Source organism: Nicotiana tabacum, chromosome 22 (assembly GCF_000715075.1).
Source record: "Nicotiana tabacum cultivar K326 chromosome 22, ASM71507v2, whole genome shotgun sequence".
NCBI lineage: Eukaryota > Viridiplantae > Streptophyta > Magnoliopsida > Solanales > Solanaceae > Nicotiana > Nicotiana tabacum.
In genome coordinates, this window is record NC_134101.1 from 19,639,142 (window position 1) to 19,660,102 (window position 20,961).

Sequence of the window (20,961 nt, forward strand, 5' to 3'; positions counted from 1 at the left end):
GATGTAAGACTGAGGCTTGGGGGTGCTGTTGCAGCCATGCATCATTGGTAAAGCAACGATCAAGTCTTTCCAATATCAAACCATGGTGTCTCTTTCTATGGTTGGACCAAGTGTAACAGATGCCCTTAAATACTAGGTCAATGAGCTTACAGTAATTTATAGAGGCACAGAGCTTAGAGGATCTAGTTCTATTTAACGGTATACCACCCCATATTTCTTCTTGACACAGAATATAATTAAAGTCACCCATATAACCAAGGACCTTTGTAATTATCAATAATATTTCTAATGTGGTCCCAAAGAAGATTGCGGTTCACTAGAGGCGTGCTAGCACAAATGATACTAAATAACCAAGGTTGGTGATTGGGCTTTAACTGGATCATGGCTTTAATGTATTGAGGAGACTAGAAGATGTGGTTAATGGCAACAACATTTTCTTGCCAAAGGATAACCAACCCTCCCGACCTACCTTGTGCAGGAACTTCGATCATGTCAGAGAAGTTAAAGTCATATCTCAGAGTATCATGACTTTCCATACTAGTTTCTATGAGTGTGACCATGTAATGACTATTAATAAATTCCCTAGAGTTATGCCTAAAATTATCATTATTGGTTCCCCTAATATTCCAAAGCTTGTGGGTCTATTCATGAGTTGGGTGTTTGTTTGGGGAGTTATAGTGTTCTGGCTTTGTAGTTGAGGGAATTGGCTTCCCCTCAGAGATGGAATCAGCACCACTGCATATTTTGCTATCGCAGTGTTGAGTGGTGGGCGTATATGTAGAGAGCACTTGTATAGGACCACAGGGCAGTGGTGTATGTATTTCTTGTCCTCCATTTCCAGGAATAGCATAAGGGCTGCTCCGCGTAGGCTTGAGATTTCTGTGAACGAGGCTCTGTGCACTCACATTTCTTCTGGTTCTTGTGGAGGTACAGGTTGTGGATTGTCCATCTGCATGGGCATCTGGGGTGGCTGTGGAGCTTGAGTTGGTTATGGTTTCCATGGGAAGAACAACGGATTTATGTTGATTGTCTCCTGTGGGGTGAAGAATGGGAGATCATATAGTTGATTCATGTTCAGAAGGGGGATCGAAGTGTTGTGGAAGCATCCAGTGGTCATGCATGTTGTAGAAAGGTGGTGATAAGTGGGGATTTTGACTACTTATTAGTGCCCTTTAGCTTTCGTTTTAGTCCAAAAGCATTTAATTGTGTTCCCGAAAACTAATAAAATGTGTTTAATTGTAGGAATATTGGAAGATGAGCTCTCAAGATGAAATCCAAGTTAAGAAGGAGTAATCTGAACTCAAGGACAAAAACAGGCCCAAAAGCTCAGAAGTGCGGACCACAGAATATCATCTGCTGCCGCAGGTTGTGAAGAAAAATTCATCACAGATTGGTGCAAAGTACGGTACGCACATGAATTGTGCGGCCGTAGAAGCTAGATCATAGAAAAAGTTCAGAGAACTTGCATTTAAAGTCTACCAAAAGTGTGGATCGTACAATTATTGTACTGCCACAAAAGAAGAGTTATGCGGACGCAATTACAATTATGCAGACTGCAGAAGAGCAAGGTACGGCCGCACTTACACTCGTGCGGACCGCAGAAAGAGTGCAGTGCGGCTGCAGATCAGAATTATGCGGCCGCAGATTTCCAATCCTGTGAAGCTGAAGAAAAGTGCGGACCGCATATGGAATTGTGCGGCCACAGAACCTTCGAAAGGGCATTTTTATCCGAAAATTCCAGCCCTGTATAAATAGAAGAGTTTCACTTTTTTAGGTTAACTTTTGATATCAGTTGCTATAGTAGACGGTTTCTTTTACTCCTTTTAGTAGTTTTTGCTATTTTGAACCATTTGAACATACATTTTGTCATTTTAATTATAAATACGGGTTTAATTATCATTTCTTCTCCTATTTCTTCTAATTTAAGCATGAGTAGATAATTATAAATATGTGACTCAACCCTAGTGTGTAAACTTGATGGGTGTTTGATTTATTGCTTGTTTATGGTTGAGCTTTTATTATTTAGCCTTGTTCTTGCTTTTAATTGTGAAATTAATGGTTACAAACATTAGTTCATGCCTATTTGACTTGGTCTCTACTTGAGAAAGAGAGACTTAGTCTAGGAAAACTTAGCTAACAAGAAATTGGGTCAATCGAGAGATTGATAAGCCCAATTAAAGGGTTTAACCTAGAAATAGTAAAACCCGACTTGAGCTTTTTATCAACTGATGTTTGGCATATTTTGATATGTGTTGATGTTACTTTACCCATGTTTTAACCGCTTCTTGATGTTATTTGATCTTTAAAATGTCCAACATGGTTTAATTATTGATTTTATGACTAATTGAGTTGTGTGTGGTGAATTAGGGTGTTTAGAGTGCAAAAATATGAAGAAAAGGTGCTCTAGGTAGATGAAGAAAAGGTGCTCTAGGTAGAGGAAGAGAGATTGGATGCGTCGCATCCAATCTAGAAAAAGATCAGATTTCGTACACTCTTAGCAGTGAAGTCGGCCCATAGCATCCGCCTTAGCATCCGCACCTGGGCAAAGCTGAGAAGTGGAGGACGAGGTGGATGCGAAGCATCCACCCTAGCATGCGAAGCTGAGAAGTGGAGGACGAGGTGGATGCGAAGCATCCACCCTAGCATGCGAAGCTGAGAAGTGGAGGACGAGGTGGATGCGACGCATCCACCCTAGCATCAATCCCTGAAGCTGATTTTGATTAGAAATAGGAGAACTTTGGCCCACGACTTTTGTACGCAATATATAAGCCAAAAACGCCTCTTTTAGGTCATCTAACATATTGGGAAGGGGGAAAAAACCACGACAAAGCTGTGGAGGCTGGAATTCATCAAGTTTCATCTTTCTCCCACCAAACTTAGTAATTTTTATGTTTCTTTGTATGATTTGTTGTTTGGCTACCATGTATATGTGGAGCTAAACTTCACGTTCTAGGGTTATGGTTCTTTCATGACTATTGTTATTCGGATATTGATTTTGACTTCTTGATTTATCATATTAGTTTATTTATTCAATCTTGCACTTAATTATTTAATTGCTTGATCACCAATTGAATATTATCTACGAATCTAGAATTGAACTCGAAAGTGGGAATTCTATATTGCATATAGGATTGAGTAGGGCAAGTTCTTGAACTCGGGCATCGGGGAACGGATTCGTGGTTAGGATAGACATATACCTAATTGCCTTGCGTGGTTGATTTACAGGAATTATACATACGTTCTTGTTGATTCTAACTCCATAGACATATAGGCGTTAGGTTAGCTTGAATAGGTGAGTAAGAACTCGACAGATTATTATGAGCAATATTAACCCTGTCAACCAATAAGCTAGATAAATTAGTCGGTCAATTCAATTGAAGAATACAATAGGATTGTTAGATAGCCCATAACCCTAGATCGTTTTCATTACATTGATATCATAAAAATCTGCTCTTTCTCTGTTCAAAGTTCATTATTTATATTTTTTATTTAATTAGTTTAGAATCAAATATTTTTAGGTTTAATTCTTGTTTAGATAATTATGATAGTCTAATTTAGTTAATAGTTAATCATAAGTCCTCGTGGGTTCGACATCCGACTTTTAGTCACTTTATTACTTGACGACCACGTATACTTGCGTGAGTGTGTTTGGTCCCAACAAGTTTTAATTATAAATATGGGTTTAATTATCATTTCTTCTCCTATTTCTTCTAATTTAAGCATGAGTAGATAATTATAAATATGTGACTCAACCCTAGTGTGTAAACTTGATGGGTGTTTGATTTATTGCTTGTTTATGGTTGAGCTTTTATTATTTAGCCTTGTTCTTGCTTTTAATTGTGAAATTAATGGTTACAAATATTAGTTCATGCCTATTTGACTTGGTCTCTACTTGAGAAAGAGAGACTTAGTCTAGAAAAACTTAGCTAACAAGAAATTGGGTCAATCGAGAGATTGATAAGCCCAATTAAAGGGTTTAACCTAGAAATAGTAAAACCCGACTTGAGCTTTTTATCAACCGTTTTGTTCAATACCCATTTGGACTTGAGAAAGCCAAATTGGGCAAAATCACTCTCTGACCGAGAGGTATTGAGTGGGTACTTGAGTGTTGATAGCTATAATACACCCCAACCAATAAAACAAGCTTTAAAGTTTACAACCCATTAGGTAAACACCTGGGTGAAGGTCATAGCCCTAGGCCTTTTATATCATTTGAAAAACAACAAAAACAATTTCCTAGTTTCATTCTTTAAATTGCAATCGTAGTTTAATTTAGATTTTTTAAACAAACCAAATATTGTGGAAGTGAAAATTTATATATACAAACTCACGCGCTAAGATATATACTACTAACTCCCATACATATAGCTCCATGCGGAATTCGACCCCGACTCTTGTTGGGTATTACTATTGCATCGATCGTTTTCATAACCTCGAATAGAGGAGTGAAATTGGACGAGATCAATTTTTGGCACCATTGTCGGGGAGCTAAAAATGGTGTTATCTATATATTTAGGTGTGTTTTTTGGAATATCTTCTTTTCCTTCCTTTCTACTAATGTGTTGAGTATTGTAGGTGCAATCATGGCAAATAATGATCTTGGAAACATAGCTTTGGGGGATGTGGAAGTTGAGGATGATCAAATGGATAAGGTCCCTCTTGAACCTCAAACTAATAGACGAGGTCGAGCGTACTAAGGGGGCACTACCAAGTGATAAGGTGGTGAACTCGAAGGGTGGGAACAATACGGGCATGCCATGGTCGTTATTATAAGAAGTGGAAGAGGTGGGAATGCACCCACCTCAAGTCAAAGGCAACTTGTGGATGATGAACAAGTGGTATAAGAAGAGGAAATTCCGAATAATGTTGTGCAAGCAAATGATAAAGTGAGGATTGATATTGATGACATGGTAGAAGAGACTCAAGAGGATGTGAACCCGTCTGAGGATCATGTGATTGACATACCGGAACCGGTAGTGTAAAAATCTAAAGCACCATTGCCTAAGCCACCTCCTCCCTATCCTCAAAGGCTTGCCAAGAAAAATGGCGAGAATCAATTCAAAAATTTCATTGATATGATGAAGAGTTTCTCGATAATGCCATTAGTTGAAGCTTTAGAGCAAATGCCCGGATATGCAAAGTTTATAAAGGACTTGGTGATGAAGAAGAGGTCGATGAATCTTGAAACTATCAAAGTCACTCACAAGTGAGTGCAATTGTGTATTCTATGGCTCCTAAGTTGGAAGATCCCGGTACTTTCATAATCCCTTTTACCATTGGAAGTGCCGAGTTTGCAAAAACTCTTTGTGATCTTAGGGCGAGTTTTAATTTGATGCCCTATTCGGTTTTCAAGACATTGGGAATTGGGCAACCAAGACCCACATCTATGAGATTACAAATGGCCGATCGTACAATAAAACAACCGTTGGGGGTGATTGAAGATGTATTGGTTCGTGTTGACAAGTTCATTCTCCCGGCGGATTTTGTTATTCTTGATTGTGAAGTGGACTATGAGGTGCCGATTATTCTTGGTAGACATTTTCTTGCTATGGGGAAGTCTCTTGTTGATGTGGAAGCCGGATAACTCATTTTCCGAGTGGGTTATGAAAAGGTGGTGTTCCATGTGTGCAAATCTATGAGGCAACCGAATAGCAATGAAGTTTTTTCTTTCGTAGACTTGGTGACCGGTGTGATTATTGATGACAGAAGTGCCACGATTAATGTGGGTGATATGTTGGAGGTCGTCTTGCTCAATTTTGATGATGACGAGATGGATGGATTCATGGAATGTGTTAATTCGTTGCAAGGAATGGGATCGTACAACTATGCAGCCCGGAATCTTTCCTTGGATCTTGAGAATAGGAAAACTCCTCCTACAAAGCCTTCAATTGAAGAGCCTCGTATATTGGAGTTGAAGCCATTGCCTCAACATATCAGGTATGAATTCCTTGGCCCTTGTTCTACTTTACTAATTATTCTTTCCTCTTGTTTGACTAACGTGCAGGTTGACTCTACATTGGCGGTGCTCCACAAGAGGAATAAAGCTATTGGGTGGACTTTAGCGGATATTCGGGTAATAAGTCCCATATTTTGCATGCACAAGATTAACTTGGAGGAAGATGCCAAACCCTCCATTGAACATCAAAGGAGACTCAATGAAGCCATGCAAGACGTGGTCAAAAAGGAGATCATCAAGTGGTTAGATGCCGGGGTTGTCTACCGTATTTCTGACAGTTCGTGGACTTCTCCGGTGCAATGTGTTCCGAAGAATGGGGGCATAATTGTGGTCACCAATGATAAGAACGAGTTGATTCCCACTAGAACGGTGATCGGGTGGAGAGTGTGTATGGACTATCGGAAGCTAAACAAAGTAACAAATAAAGACCATTTTCCACTACCATTCCTTAACCAAATGTTTTATAGGTTGGATGGTCGTGCTTGATATTGCTTTCTAAATGGATATTCGGGCTACAACCAAATCCTTATTGCCCCGGAAGATCAAGAGAAAACAACCTTCACTTATCCATATGGCACTTTCGCTTTCAAGTGATGCCATTTGGCTTATGTAATGCACCAGCAACTTTTCAACGGTGTATGATGGCGATCTTTACGAATATGCTAGAAGACTACCTTGAAGTCTTCATGGATGACTTTTCGGTAGTCGGGGATCCTTTGATGATTGCTTGGCAAATTTATATAAAGTATTGGCAAGGTGTGATGAAACAAACTTGGTGTTGAATTGGGAGAAATGCCATTTCATGGTCGAGGAGGTCATTGTCCTTGGCCACAAAATTTCAAATAAGGTCATTGAGGTCGACAAGGCAAAGATAGATGTGATTTCTAAACTTCCACCTACAACATCAGTGAAAGGCGTGAGAAGTTTTCTAGATAACATCATAAAGAATTTTTCCAAAGTAGTGAATCCCTTGTGCAAACTTTTGGAGAAAGATTCTAAATTTCACTTCAATGATGACTTCATAAGAGCCTTTGAATTGCTAAAGTTCAAGTTAACAACTACTCCCATTATCACCGCTCCTAATTGGAGTATTCCTTTTTAGCTCATGTGTGATGCTAGTGATGTAGCACTTGGAGTAGTTTTGGGGCAACGTATCAACAAGATTTTTCATCCAGTCTACTATATTAGTAAGACCATGAATGATGCCCAAGTCAATTACACCGTTACCGAAAAAGAGCTCATCGCCATTGTGTTTGCTATTAAGAAGTTTCGCCCGTACTTGATGGGTGCAAAGGTTATTGTTCATACGGATCATGCGGCACTTCTCTATCTTATGAGCAAGATATATTCAAAAGCTAGGTTCATGATATGGGTGCTATTGTTTCAAGAGTTTGATATTGACATTCAAGATCGAAAAGGGAGTGAAAATAAAGTGGCAGACCACTTGTCTCATTTGGAGGGGGAGGGGACGCCGCATGATGGCCTTGAAATCAATGATTCCTCCCCCAATGAGCAACTCTTGGCTATTTCAATGAAGGAGGTGCCATGGTTCACCGATCTAACAAACTTTCTTATATGTGGAATCATCCCGGATGAGTTCTCTTCAAATCAAAGGAAGAAGATCAAACGGGATTGTCAAGATTATTATTGGGACGAGCCATACCTTTATGGATTTGCACGGATGGGGTAATTAGAAGATGTGTACCGGATGAAGAGCAAAATGTTATTCTTGAAGCTTGTCATTCTTCGCCTTATAGTGGTCACCATGGCGGAGCAAGAACGGCGGCTAAAGTGCTAAGTTGCGGTTTCTATTGGACCACTCTCTATAAAGATGCAAGTGATAAGGTTAAAAGATGTGATGAATGCCAACGGGACGATAGAATCTTGAAAAAGAATGAAATGCCTCTCACTACCATTTTGGAGATTGATATCTTTGATATGTGGGGTATTGACTTCATGGGTCCTTTTGTGAGTTCTTGTGGAAACACCTACATCTTGGTCACGGTTGATTATGTGTCTAAATGGGTTGAGGCCGTTGATCTACCCAACAATAAAGTGAGGAGTGTGGTGGTGTTCTGGAAGAAGAATATTTTCATAAGATTTGGTACTCCACGCGCTATCATAAGCGATGGAGGGTCGCATTTTTGCAACAAGGCTTTTGACACTTTGCTTAGCAAGTATGGTGTCACTCATAAAGTTATGACTCCCTATCATCCTCAAGCTAGCGGTCAAGTGGAAGTCTCCAACTGGGAGATAAAGAGTATCTTGTCCAAAACAGTGAATGTTAACCAGACGGATTGGTCAAAAAAGCTTGATGATGCACTATGGGCTTATCGGACTGCTTTCAAAACTCCTATCGGGATGTCTCCATACTGGCTGGTGTTTGTCAAAGCTTGTCATCTTCTCGTGGAACTTGAACACAAAGCCGTGTGGGCTTTAAAGAAGTTGAATCTTGATTGGGATGTAGCCGCTAACTTACGAATTGCACATTTGAATGAATTGGATGAGTTCTGGTACCATGCATATGCAAGTTCGTCCTTGTACAAAGAGAGGATGACGTACCTTTATGACAAATATATCCGAAACAAGGAGTTCAAGGTGGGCGATCTTGTTTTGTTGTTTAACTCACGATTAAAGATGTTTCCCGAAAAGCTGAAATCCAAATGGAATGGTCCGTTTGAAATTATGGGTGTGACGCCTTTTGGTGCATTGGACTTAAAGAACAAAAACTACGAGATCCAATTGGAGACTGAGGTCGGTGCCACTGCTGGGGACACAGAGATGGCCACTGCGCCATAGGGAGTTTTCTTCACTCTCACCCTTCTTTTACTCTTATTTTGTTAAGCATTAGGGACAATGCTTATTTTTATTCGGGGGGTGGAGTTTCTTTGACATTTTGATGATTTTAATTCTGTATTTTGATAACTATGACATATTTGGCCTGTAATTAACTTATTATTATTTTCTTCTTCTTTCTCATTATGTATATATTCTCTCTTATCCCTCATTATGTATATTCGTTTAGCTTTTAATAGCTTTTTGCTTTATTAGCTTCTTTATCTTTATGTTTGTCTTCTTTTTGAATTAGTAGCTTCTTTTTGCTTTAATAGCTTCTTTTTATGTTTTAATGGATAATAAGCCTTTGGTTTTTTCAATGCCATGATTCTTTCCAAAGGTGATTTTTTGTGTGAACCGGGTGACTCTTCCCAACGATGGATGGCGTGACAACCTTCTTAAGGGATTGAGTCCGTTTTTTGGTAGTTAGGTAATAATAGTAGTAATAATGAATAAAAAGACCTAATTGAGTCATGCTCGAAGAGTCAAACATGCTTCACTTGGTACCAACACACTTAACTATGTGCTTATGGTTAAAAACAAGGTGTTTGGAAAGAAATAGATCTAGTTAGTGACCTTTTGACTATTGTGTTGACCTAGGTAATCATCGAGTGGTTTAGTCGAACCATAGTGATTTTCAATCTTGAATATGGTCATTGTGGGCCCTCGACTCTATCCTCTTTAACAATCCAGATGTGTGAGAGGTGAGATGTTTTTGTTGCAAGTCCAAGTACCTGTGCGAACGGCTTAGAACTTGCCTCGAATCTGCTTTGAGGCAAAATTTTAAGTTTGCTTGGCTTGAGAAGTGATTGTAGGCTCTACTTGACCCACTTGAAATTTTCCATGTCCTACCAGTGTTGATATCCCTAGTCAACCCATTTGAGCCTAAAAACCTTTCTCATTTGATAACTATGTTACAAGCCTTTACCCATTTTGTCGTGACCCTCTCTTGGCACCCGAGATTTCCTTAACACTCTTGTGAAACAATTGGCTAAAAACATAAGTTTGGGGGAGAGACGAGGAGTTTTAAAAAGATATCAAGGCACAAAAAAGAAAATAAATGAAGATAAGGAAAGGCAAGAAAAAGAAAGAGCAAAAAGAAAAAGGTAAAAAGAAAGTAAATAAGTTGAAGAGTTGAAGGGATTCAAAGAAAAGTAATGATGGAAAGTATGGAGAAATCAAAGAAGAAAAAAATGAATATCATAACCAAGAAAGAGTGATGTTAAGTCTCTCTAGTTCCCCTAAGGAAAAGAAAATGCCTCAAAGAGTTGGCAAAGCATGAACCGAGAAAAGAAAATGGAGTGCTTAAGGAAAGATGAACCTGCTTTATCATAGCATATCCAACCTTAGTCCAAAAGCCTTCATTGCATTCCGAAAAAGCCCTACGTGATTTCAAGCTGAGTAAGTTTACATTAATGGTGATTTACATGAGGGAAAAGCTTGTGGTACTTAAAGACGTACTTGCGACATTCTTTTGAGAGAGATGAGCAAACATTTCATAAACCTTTGGATTGAGTGCTAAATTCTTAAGTGATATAGGCAAACGGAGAGTAGATGAGGAGGAGTTTGGGATCCACAATGACCTGCAGGAAAGAACGAGCTTCCTTGATAAATAAAGTCAACTCTTGATGCTCAAGTGTCACATTAGAACTATTTGTGCTTAAAAGTTTAACTTGTTGCCTTGTTGATAACTCATAAGTGGTGTGAGTAATTGGTGGTCCCAATTGATGTGTGATTGATCCACCTTTGACTAGCTGGAATAGCTCTTAACTTGTGGAGTAGGAATTACTTTATTTGCTTGAGGACAAGTAAAAGCTTAAGTTTGGGGGAGTTAATAAGTGGGGGTTTTGATTACTTATTAGTGCCTTTTAGCTTTCGTTTTAGTCCAAAAGCGCTTAATTGTGTTCCCAAAAACTGATAAAATGTGCTTAACTGCAGGAATATTAGAAGATGAGCTCCCAAGATGAAATCCAACTCAAGAAGGAGTAATCTGAACTCAAGGACAAAAACAGGCACAAAAGCTCAGAAGTATGGACCGCATAATATCATCTGCAGCCGCAGGTTGTGAAGAATAAAATTCATCAAAGATTGGTGCAATGTGCGGCCGCAGAAGCTGGGTCAGAGCAAAAGTTCAGAGAACATGCATTTCAGGTCTACCAAAAGTGCGGACCGCACAATTATTGTGCGGCCTCAGAAGAAGAGCTATGCGGACGCAGTTATAATTATGCGAACCGCAGAAGAGCAAGGTGCATCCGCACTTACACTTGTGCGGACCGCAGAAAGAGTGCAGTGCGGTCACAGTTCAGAATTATGCGGTCGCAGATTTCCAATCCTGTCAAGCTGAAGAAAAGTGCGGACCGCATATGGAATTGTGCAGCCGCAGAACCTCCGTAAGGGCATTTTTGTTCGAAAATTCCAGCCCTATATAAATAGAAGAGTTTCACTTTTTAAGGTTAACTTTTGACATCAATCTCCTATTTTTTTTCTAATTTAAGCATGAATAGCTAAATTTTTACTAGGTTTGTGACCCAACCCTAGTGTATAAACTTAATGGGTGTTTGATTTATTGCTTGTTTATGGTTGAGTGTTTATTATTTAGCCTTGTTCTTGCTTTTAATTGTGGAATTAATGGTTGCAAATATTAGTTCATGCCTATTTGACTTGGTCTCTACTTGAGAAAGAGAGACTTAGTCTAGAAAAACTTGGCTAACAAGAAATTGGGTCAATCGAGAGATTGATAAGCCCAATTAAAGGGTTGAACCTAGAGATAGTAAAACCCAACTTGAGCTTTTTATCAACCGTTTTGTTCAATACCCATTTGGACTTGAGAAAGCCAAATTGGAAAAAATCACTCTCTAACTGAGAGGTATTGAGTGGGTACTTGAGTGTTGATAGTTATATACACCCGACCAATAAAACAAGATTTAAAGTTTACAACCCATTAGGTAAACACCTAGGTGAAGGTCATAGCCCTAGGCCTTTTATATCATTTGAAAAACAACAAAAATAATTTCCTAGTTTCATTCTTTAATTTGCAATCGTAGTTTAATTTAGATTTTTTAAACAAACCAAATATTGTGGAAGTGAAAATTTATATATACAAACTCACGCGCTAAGATATATACTACTAATTCCCATACATAGCTCCCTGCGAAATTCGATCCTGACTCTTGTTGGGTATTACTACTGCATCGACCGTTTTCATAACCTCGAATAGAAGAGTGAAATTGGACAAGATCAGGTGATGGGGCTACCGCCGGTGCTAATGGGTCTATGACGTTAGCCATCCACATGTGGTTCATGTAGTTGTCCAGTGCTAGTCTCATTCCTTCGGTTATCAATTATACAAGAAAATTTGGATTTTGGATGATGACAATTATTTGCTAGCCATTGATGCTTAGATCGAAGAATACTGCTCTTTCTTGAAGGCCCTGCTCGATCCATGATAGAGGTAGTTGTGTTGGAGGTATTTCTTGGGTCTCATACAGTGGAAGGATGGGTGGAAACAATGGGGGAGGTGGTGCTGGATTGTCCATTAGTGGAACTCGAGTGAGGCATTGAGTAAGTAAAACTAGACGGTTTCTTCTCCTGTTTAGGGGAATTAATAGGCCCTGCATTTTGGGGGTAATGGAGAGGCGTGGGGATTAGGGTATGATTAGATATCAATAGGGATAGATTTAGTTTGCATGGTAGATATAATATGCGTGTTGGTAGAAGTAACCTCAAGTGTATCAACTTGAATGTCTACTTGGCCGCTAGTTTTTTCCAAGTGTTGTATGCATGTGTTAGGTGGAATAGATATGTTGGAGGCGCTAATGATTTTAGAAGGATCTATAGGAGGTTTATTGATAATCACTGAGCTGTCATTACTAGTATTAGGGGATACGATCATATCATCATTGTTAGTGTTGGGAGCCATTGGCGAGGGAATGGCAGTAGTAGTACTAGCCACGTTTTGTCCACGTGGCAGCAATATAGTAGTTGAGTCCTTTGGAATTATCGAAAGAGAGGGGGAGTGGGTGAGCATGGAAGTGACAACGATTGGGGTTTCAGGGGTATTTTCTGATTGTTCTTCTTGCATGGGAAGATTAGAAAATTTATTGTGGGTTTGGATAGTGTGGGAGTGGTGTTGTACGCCATAGTTATTAATGGGATCACTTTATTATTATGACTCTTAGACGAATTAACTGCTTTGGACTTAAAAGCTAATTTTTGGGTATTGATATACTTACCTGATGCTGCATCAAAAATTATAACTTTACCTTTATTAATGGATGTGTTGGATGGACCCTGGTTGCGTCGTCGCGTAAGACCCTTCTTTTTCCTTGGAAATGACACTGTAACCCATTCCTCACTAATGTCCCTACTCTCTTGTATTTTGGTAGGTGGGGTGATTCTTTTATGTGTTTGGTTTCAGTTGGGATTTGTTTTTCCTTCTCCAGTTGGGTCACTGGTTGGCCACTCAGGTTTGGGCAATATTGTTGAGTGTGACCAATTTTCCCACATCCTTTACATAGTAGGTATTCACTTTCATACACTATAGGCTGCTTGTGAGAGCCTGTGTAGATATGAAATTTAACTGGACGTTCTAGTGGTACTTCTATACAGAGCCTTGCATATCTGTCTCTCAAAGTAGCACTTGTACAAGCATCGATCTTCAGTAGTCGTCCAATCAAATTACCAATCTTTTGAAGGATAGTTCCATCATAGAACTCTATGGGTAATTCTAGTAATCTTAGCCAGACGGCGGACAGTGTTTGTTTTGCTTGGCTTGCAACGAAATTGGGTTCCCGCTTTTAGACTGATAGATAGTAGCCATTAACGAACCAGGGTACGTCCATGATTCAGAGCTTTTATCATGTTATTTAATCCTTTGTAAATATGACAATAAAATAGTCTGAGCCAAGGTCAATTAGTGGGAATTGTTCTGTAGGTTTCTAGAGTTGTTGGATTTTTGCTTTTAAGTACTGATGGGAGATTCTTTTTCCTAAAAGCTTTATAATCAATGAGAATCTCCATATATGATACATACATTGTTTATCCTCATCAGAAAGTTCTATGGTGTTTAGAGGACTCGTGTGAGCTAGTGGGTGTCTGTTAGTAAGGTTGGTTGCTATTTGTGTTAGCGCCCAATCTTCATTGCAGATGTGCATCTCAATGTCTTCCATAAATAGTTCTCCATATGTGAGGAGTTTGTGTTTGAAGCTTACTGAATAGTTGGTGGTAACAGATCTGGGGGGTTTGGGGGGAACATGAGGGATCTGTGTGAGATTATCAGGGGATGGATTAACGTGAAGAAAGTGTTAATGAGTAGAGAAAAGGGACAGAGTAAAGCCTCATCTTTTTTCTTCTAGTGAAGTAATACTATATATTATCACTTCTTTTTCTTTTATTGCGACATTCAATTCGATTTAATGATTAGAAAACAGAAAACAATAACCGGCACATTTTTGCATATCTAAGGTTGCTAGAACATGGAATTAAGTCATTAAAGAGGCCTAAACAATTGAATATGAGAAAGAAGAAAAAAGTAAAAAAGGAGAAAAAGGATAAATAGATTTCTTGGCCTAAGAGAAGCGCCAAGTCATCACTACTATTCCAGCTTTATTTTATTATTTTATACTAGTTCATATAGTACGCGCGCTGCGCGTTTACCCATATCAATGAATATAAGAATATAAAAAATTACATGTATAATAGTATTAAATAATTATATTTGTGTTATAAAATAACAATTAAATAAAAATATAAATTCTTAAAAATAATTAATGTTGATCCTATTAATTAGTTAGCTCAATCAAGAAATAAATCATGTCCCGCAAAAGTCATCGGTTGCCTTAATAATTATTTTGATGTATGAGTTTTATATTCAAAGTCATCAAGATAAATAAAATGTTTTTGTTTGTTTGATATTGTTTTAACATAAATGTTTCAATATTGTCTTAATATAAATTTATTATGTTTCATTCAAAATATATTCGAGTTTTAATTAAGCAATATTTCGATTACCTAGTATAAATAGTATTAAGGTTCATTTTTAAAGAAACACAAATAAGGAAAAGTAACGTGAAAAACTCCTAAATATTAGGATTGGGCAAAAGTACCATGAAATAAATTATATGATTACGTTTGATAGATCAAATAAGGATTGAATCTATAATAAAATTATTATTGATTTTATGTCTTAAATATTGTAGGATTTTTTATCTAGTTCAAGTAAGAAAATATTTTATAAGTTAAATTTTAATTGATTTAAAATACTTAATATTAGGAACATACTTTAAATTGTAGTTTTGTCCAATGTAAAGTCTGGTTTTAAATGGTAAAAAAGACGAATGATATTTCGTTAAGGGTTTTCGTGCTTTAAATATAATATATATATACATTATGAAACGATATAAAACAACCATCCAAACAAGCTTTTATTCGGACATTTATTCTAAAAATAGTTAGTCGAATTTCATACCTTAATTTGCTATTGTTCTTCAGATGTTATGTTTACTTCTAAAAGAAACTATATTCCACGTGAAAACAATGTTCTCCTTCTTGTGATATTCGATGAAGGATTATAATTATTTAGTGGCTAAATCTGAATGAGTAACAACTTTAAACAGGAGTGATAACAAAAGTCGCTCTTGATTTATATGAGGCGGATCTAGAAATTAAAGTGTATGGGTTTCTACCGCAATTTTAAGTCAATATAATTACAATAACCGAATTAAGGAACGAGTATCAATATCTAACATATATTTAGAAAATAACAAAACACTTAAAGACAACATATGAATATAAATATTATCATTACAATTGTACTCGACGACTTGTCATGTTTTGAAAACGATCAATGATCACATCATTAGGTACACTTTCAAATACTTCATCCTCTATATAACAAACTAAACAATCATTAAAAAATTCATCACCAATTCTGCTTCGCAAGTCATTTTTAACGTACTTCATCGAAGAAAAAGCACTTTCTACCGTTGCAGTAGCGACAGACAATATCAAACGTAACTTCACAAGAAAATAAATAAGTCTCCAAGTCATGTGCAAATTTGTTTTAACCAATGTCTTTGAAAGATCTCCAAGTCTTTTCAAGTTAGAGAATTCATTGTCCGCCTCTTGCACATAGTCAGTATAGATGTCAAGCTCAAAACTAAGATCCTCAAGCATAGAATCAGTGAACTCATCCGGGTAGTGTGTAGCAAGTTTCATAATCTTGTCTTTATCATAATTTGCAAAAGAATTATCTAAACTCAAACTAGCCATACCAAGAAGTAGATCAATATTCACTTCATTGAAACGATTGTTAAGCTCCGAAAGTTGCAAATCAATAATAGCATAGAAAACCTCTACACGCAAATGATAAGAATATGTAACACTTGATTTCTTACGCTTTGACTTTCCACGAACATAATTCATATCCATTTCGGGGATTACAATACCATGCTTGACACAAAATAAAGAGACTTCTTTTATCAAAGAATTCTATCTAGAATCTCTCATATCTTGCAATTGTCTCTTTGCGAAACCAACAAGCTTCATTGCGCTTACTATATCTTGATCTTTTTTTTTTTTTGCAAAGCCATATTTAAATCATATGTAAGTGCCAATACTTTCAACATTAAATGTAACATATACACAAAGTCATAGGATCTTATGTCATCCACTAGACTTTTTGCCATTGATCTCTCATGATAATTTGAACCGTCAATTGCAAGAACTCCAAGTACATGAACAATTGATGAGAATAAACTAATAAAATTACGTACTGTCTTAAAATGAGAACCCCACCGAGTATCATCTGCCCTTTGAAGTCCAAGTTCTTGATTTAAACCGCTTCCTGTATGAACTTCACCAAGCACTAGTAGTTCCTTTAATTTTTCTACTTGATCATCTCAAAGCATCTCCCTACGCTTAAAAGAACCCCCAACAATATTTAAAACATTTGCAAGAATATCAAAAAATTGTTCGGCCTCATAATATTTTTTTGCAAGAGCTACAAGAGTCAACTGCAATTGATGAGCAAAACAATGTATGCAATATGTTGAAGGAGTATCATTCATAATCAAAGTTTTAAGACCATTAATTTCTCCCTGCATGTTACTAGCTCCATCATAACCTTGTCCCCGTATTTGAGATTTACTCAATGAATGTTCCAAAAGCAAATAATAAATTGCTTCTTTTAATGACTTTGCAGATATATCTTTAACATGAACAATGCTAAGGAATCGCTCAATAACTTTACCCTCTTTGTTGACATAACGCAAAATAAGCGTCATTTATTCCTTATGAGAGACATCCTTAGACTCATCAACCAATATCCCAAAGTAATCCCCGTTCAAGTCTTCAACAATTATTTTCAATGTTTCTTTCGCACAAGAACTCACAATGTCTTTTTGTATATTTGGACAAATCATAATGTCATTTTTTGGAGCATTTTCTAACACAACTTTCTTTACGTCATCCTTCTTATTTGCATACCACTTTAAGAGATCCAAGAAGTTGCCTCTTCTTATAGAAGTTTCACGTTCATCGTGACCCCGAAAAGACATTCCTTCTTTCAAAAGATACCTTGCAATATTAATTAAGGCATTCAGGTGAACCCGATACCCACTTTTAGTTTTCTCGGATTGCTTATCAAAAGATGTTAAAATAGATTGTGCTTGATTCGATAAATTTAGCATCATCTTGAAACACCGATTATGAACACTATTCACTTCACCCACATGTGCGTTAAGCCTCTCTATACCTTTATTCCAAGCCTTAAAATCAACTTTTGTAAAAGAATCATTTACTTTTTTCCCATATCATCCTGCCTCATTTTTAAACAAATAATAACATAAGTAAAATGCTGCATCTTCTTTAATACTGTATTCTAACCATCCAGAATATGAAGTATAAAACCATTCCGGATTAAAATGACGCAATTTTCCACCAAAATTTATTTTTGGAAAAATAAAATTGCGAGGCCGATAAGGCCCTTTTTGAATGTAATGTCTTCTCACTCGGCCACGCAGATTAGGAGAAAATTCTGAAATTTATTTTCTTTCACCATGATCAGGTTTAAGAAGATTCTGATCCAATATAATATCTTTGTGTGATGGTTGGGAAGAATTGACATTATCATTAATCACTTGACATGAAGGAGAGCTTAGCGAAGGAGAACTAGAAGCAGAACCTGAAGAGGTTTGCGGCTTGAAAAATCTCTTGATCATATTGAGTCTCACTAAATTGCCCTACAAATCACAAGACACAAATTAAATATTACAGATGAATATAAGAGGAAAATAGTTAAGAAATATTATTTTATATAATATAATATAAGAGGAAAATAGTTATAAAAAAAAAAGATGAAGGAAGGAAAGGACCTATAATGGATCACTGCTTGTCTTTGACAGGCAACAGAAGAAAAGTCAAGATTGAAGAAGAACGAAGGTCGAAAAACCAGTGGCTTGCAAGATTTAAGAAGAACGAAACCCTAACTCTTTTTTTTGAAACGTTTGATTTGGGTATTTGGGACAAAGAAAATTTTGGGGACTTTTTGATGTGGTTGTTTCTTTTTAGGTTCACTTTAGTCATCTATTATTATTAAAAAATAGACTAAAGTGGAAGTTGTACTAACTTGACAGAAAGGGAGCAATATTTGTCTGTTTGATATTTTTCCTTAGTGGAAGTACTGCTCAAAAACTTTGGTTTTTGTCTGTTTAATAAAAAGGATTTATGGGGACTCAAACTTGCATCAGCAAGAAGGGAAGCGGGCCACATCTGGGTTTCAAGATTTACCATTGGACCAGAAATATATTTTGGAACTGGGTTCCCATATAATTATTGTTATATATTTAATAGATTTCTTAATACAAATATAGGATCTTCACAAAAGCTACTGGATTTTCGGGAATCCATACATATTACTGTGTGTCCACCCCTGCTTGGTTATATGTTTGCATGGAACCACTTAATGACGATATTGCAGTATATCATTGAAACAGTTATATATGTCATGCATCGTTATCGATGCTTGCACTTTGTGTTAGTCAGGGGAGGATGCACGTACACCCAAGCGGTGTCACGTAGAGCTGCTTAACGGGTGGATCGGGCGGTTATTTACTCTTAACAGATTGGCTTATTGGTTATCAGTTTTTAAATGTATTAATCTGCTAGCCACCCGATAAGATATCGGGCGTATTGGTATCGGTTTAGCTATTATCGGACGGTTATCGGTTTAGTTTCAGTTGATTGAAACTTAACATACTTCAACACAGTGTTGGGGAGTACATCCACGAGACAACAATATAGTCAACATTTCTCATACATATATATTAACTAAATTACACCATGGGGCCATATTACTAGAATCAAATACTGGATATCAAATGAGAAGTAATCTATAGAGATCCATCACTGTACCCATGATGAAAGATTACTTTGGGCGAAATACTTTATTGAAAAATAAACAGACGATACATTTTTTGACTTCCTCTTTCCTTCTTCCTTGCTCTACTGGCTATGCGTGTGTGTGGTTGTTGGTTGAGAATTTCTTGACATAGTAAAGTAACGTCACTGATGAAGCTATTCATTGAAATTTGAAAAGGCAGTCCCGGTTGGCCACCCTTATTTTGAAAATTAGTTCAAGACCTTATGTTTCCAATTCAAACTTGTACCAATTAGGACCAGTTTAAGTATTGAAAAGGCAGGCGAGTCAGCGAGAGCCGATAGGGAGAGGCGAGACGGCGAGAGGGAGAGGGTTAGCTGCTGGGTTTAGATGCTAGGGTTTCTAAAGTGTAAATATTAATAGTTTAATACTGATTATTGGTCTCCAGTGGGGAAGAGACTCAATGGCCAATTAGATACTTTCAAGCAATCAGTACAATTCACTTTGCACTTCGTACAATTGTCCAGTAATATGGATAAATATATATATATTCTTAACGGATTAACTGAATATCCGTTAAAAAAATTGAATAATCCGCCCCCAAACCGATAAACCGTTAATAAAAAAATTTCAATCCGTTCCCCCGTCCGTTGAACCGTTAACCTGATACCAATAAGCCATTAAGTTTCGGTTTCGGTTTGGTTTTCGGTTTTCGGTTTTGAATACCCCTAATGTCACGTGACACCCCGCTTGTCGGAAACTTCTACTAAATTCAAAAAGGAAAACCTAATACAAATATATAAAACTTACCAATGATACTGCTTAACAATTGAACTGCGTGGTCTGCTGGTTAAGATTGTTATTTTATTGGTAAAGATAAAGATCAGGGGATCTAGCCTCTCTAGCCACATCAATTGCTTTAGTTTTTTGCCTGGACAACTAGGATGGACGAAGATCATTCATAATCATTTTCTAAGTATTAACTTTATTAGCCCCATTATTTGAGAACAAATAGTATGGACGAAGCACATTCATAACAATCTAAGTGATAAATGAATTCTATTGCTACAGAATTACTAATCCTAAATTTTGTAAAAGGCTGCGTAATTCTATTTCTACAGAAAAATTTTCTTGTTCTTTTGTGTTTTTTCTTCTAACATACATGAAAAATAAAAGATAAAATATTTATGCTTATGGTGAAATTTCTTTAAATATTTACTATCGCTAATTAGTAGCTTTATGATTCAATATTCATTTTAGTTTTTAAATGTGATATCGCTTATGAAAAATTCTGCGTACGCCACTGGACTGTTAGTTATGACTCGATTATTACTTGCGTGCATACCATGCGTACGTATGTATTATACGTGAATGGTTTGGATCCCTATTCGAACAACAACCTACCCTTATGCCATCTGAACTTTTGGCAATTAGCACAAGCATAAATTAGCTTTTGTTGCAAGTTGGTTCCATGCGATGCATACTTTACAAATAGTTTTCTTTCGCCATTCAAATTTTACATGCAAGATGAATAATCGAGTCTCATGTCTTTCTCGCTTTGTCGTACATGGAGCGGTCCATGACTAATAGTTCTAATAATTCTCTAATATATTATATTCAATATAGTTTCATGAATAGTGTTTGTTCTTCTTTTTTTGTATGATTAAAACTAACCGTAGCAAGTATTTGCTCTACGTAAATTTTATTACCCATTTCATGTTTTTAAGTAATTTAATCAAACTTTTTGGTGAGATAGATAGCTCTGTTAAAAGATAAACAGTACAGCTTTAAACAA

General features: G+C 36.9%; 1 protein-coding gene across 1 annotated transcript; it reads right to left on the reverse strand.

Moving 5' to 3' along the window:
* Positions 1–15,592: 15,592 nt before the first annotated feature.
* On the reverse strand, positions 15,593–16,219 carry LOC107832113 (uncharacterized). Its single transcript, XM_016659924.1, has one exon. The coding sequence runs from the start codon at positions 16,217–16,219 to the stop codon at positions 15,593–15,595; it is 627 nt and encodes a 208-aa protein (XP_016515410.1).
* Between the last annotated feature and the right edge of the window lie 4,742 nt (positions 16,220–20,961).

Bases quoted from the DNA above. Each gene is read 5' to 3' on its own strand.
- LOC107832113 (XM_016659924.1), bottom strand. From the start codon at position 16,219: ATGGATATGAATTATGTTCGTGGAAAGTCAAAGCGTAAGAAATCAAGT.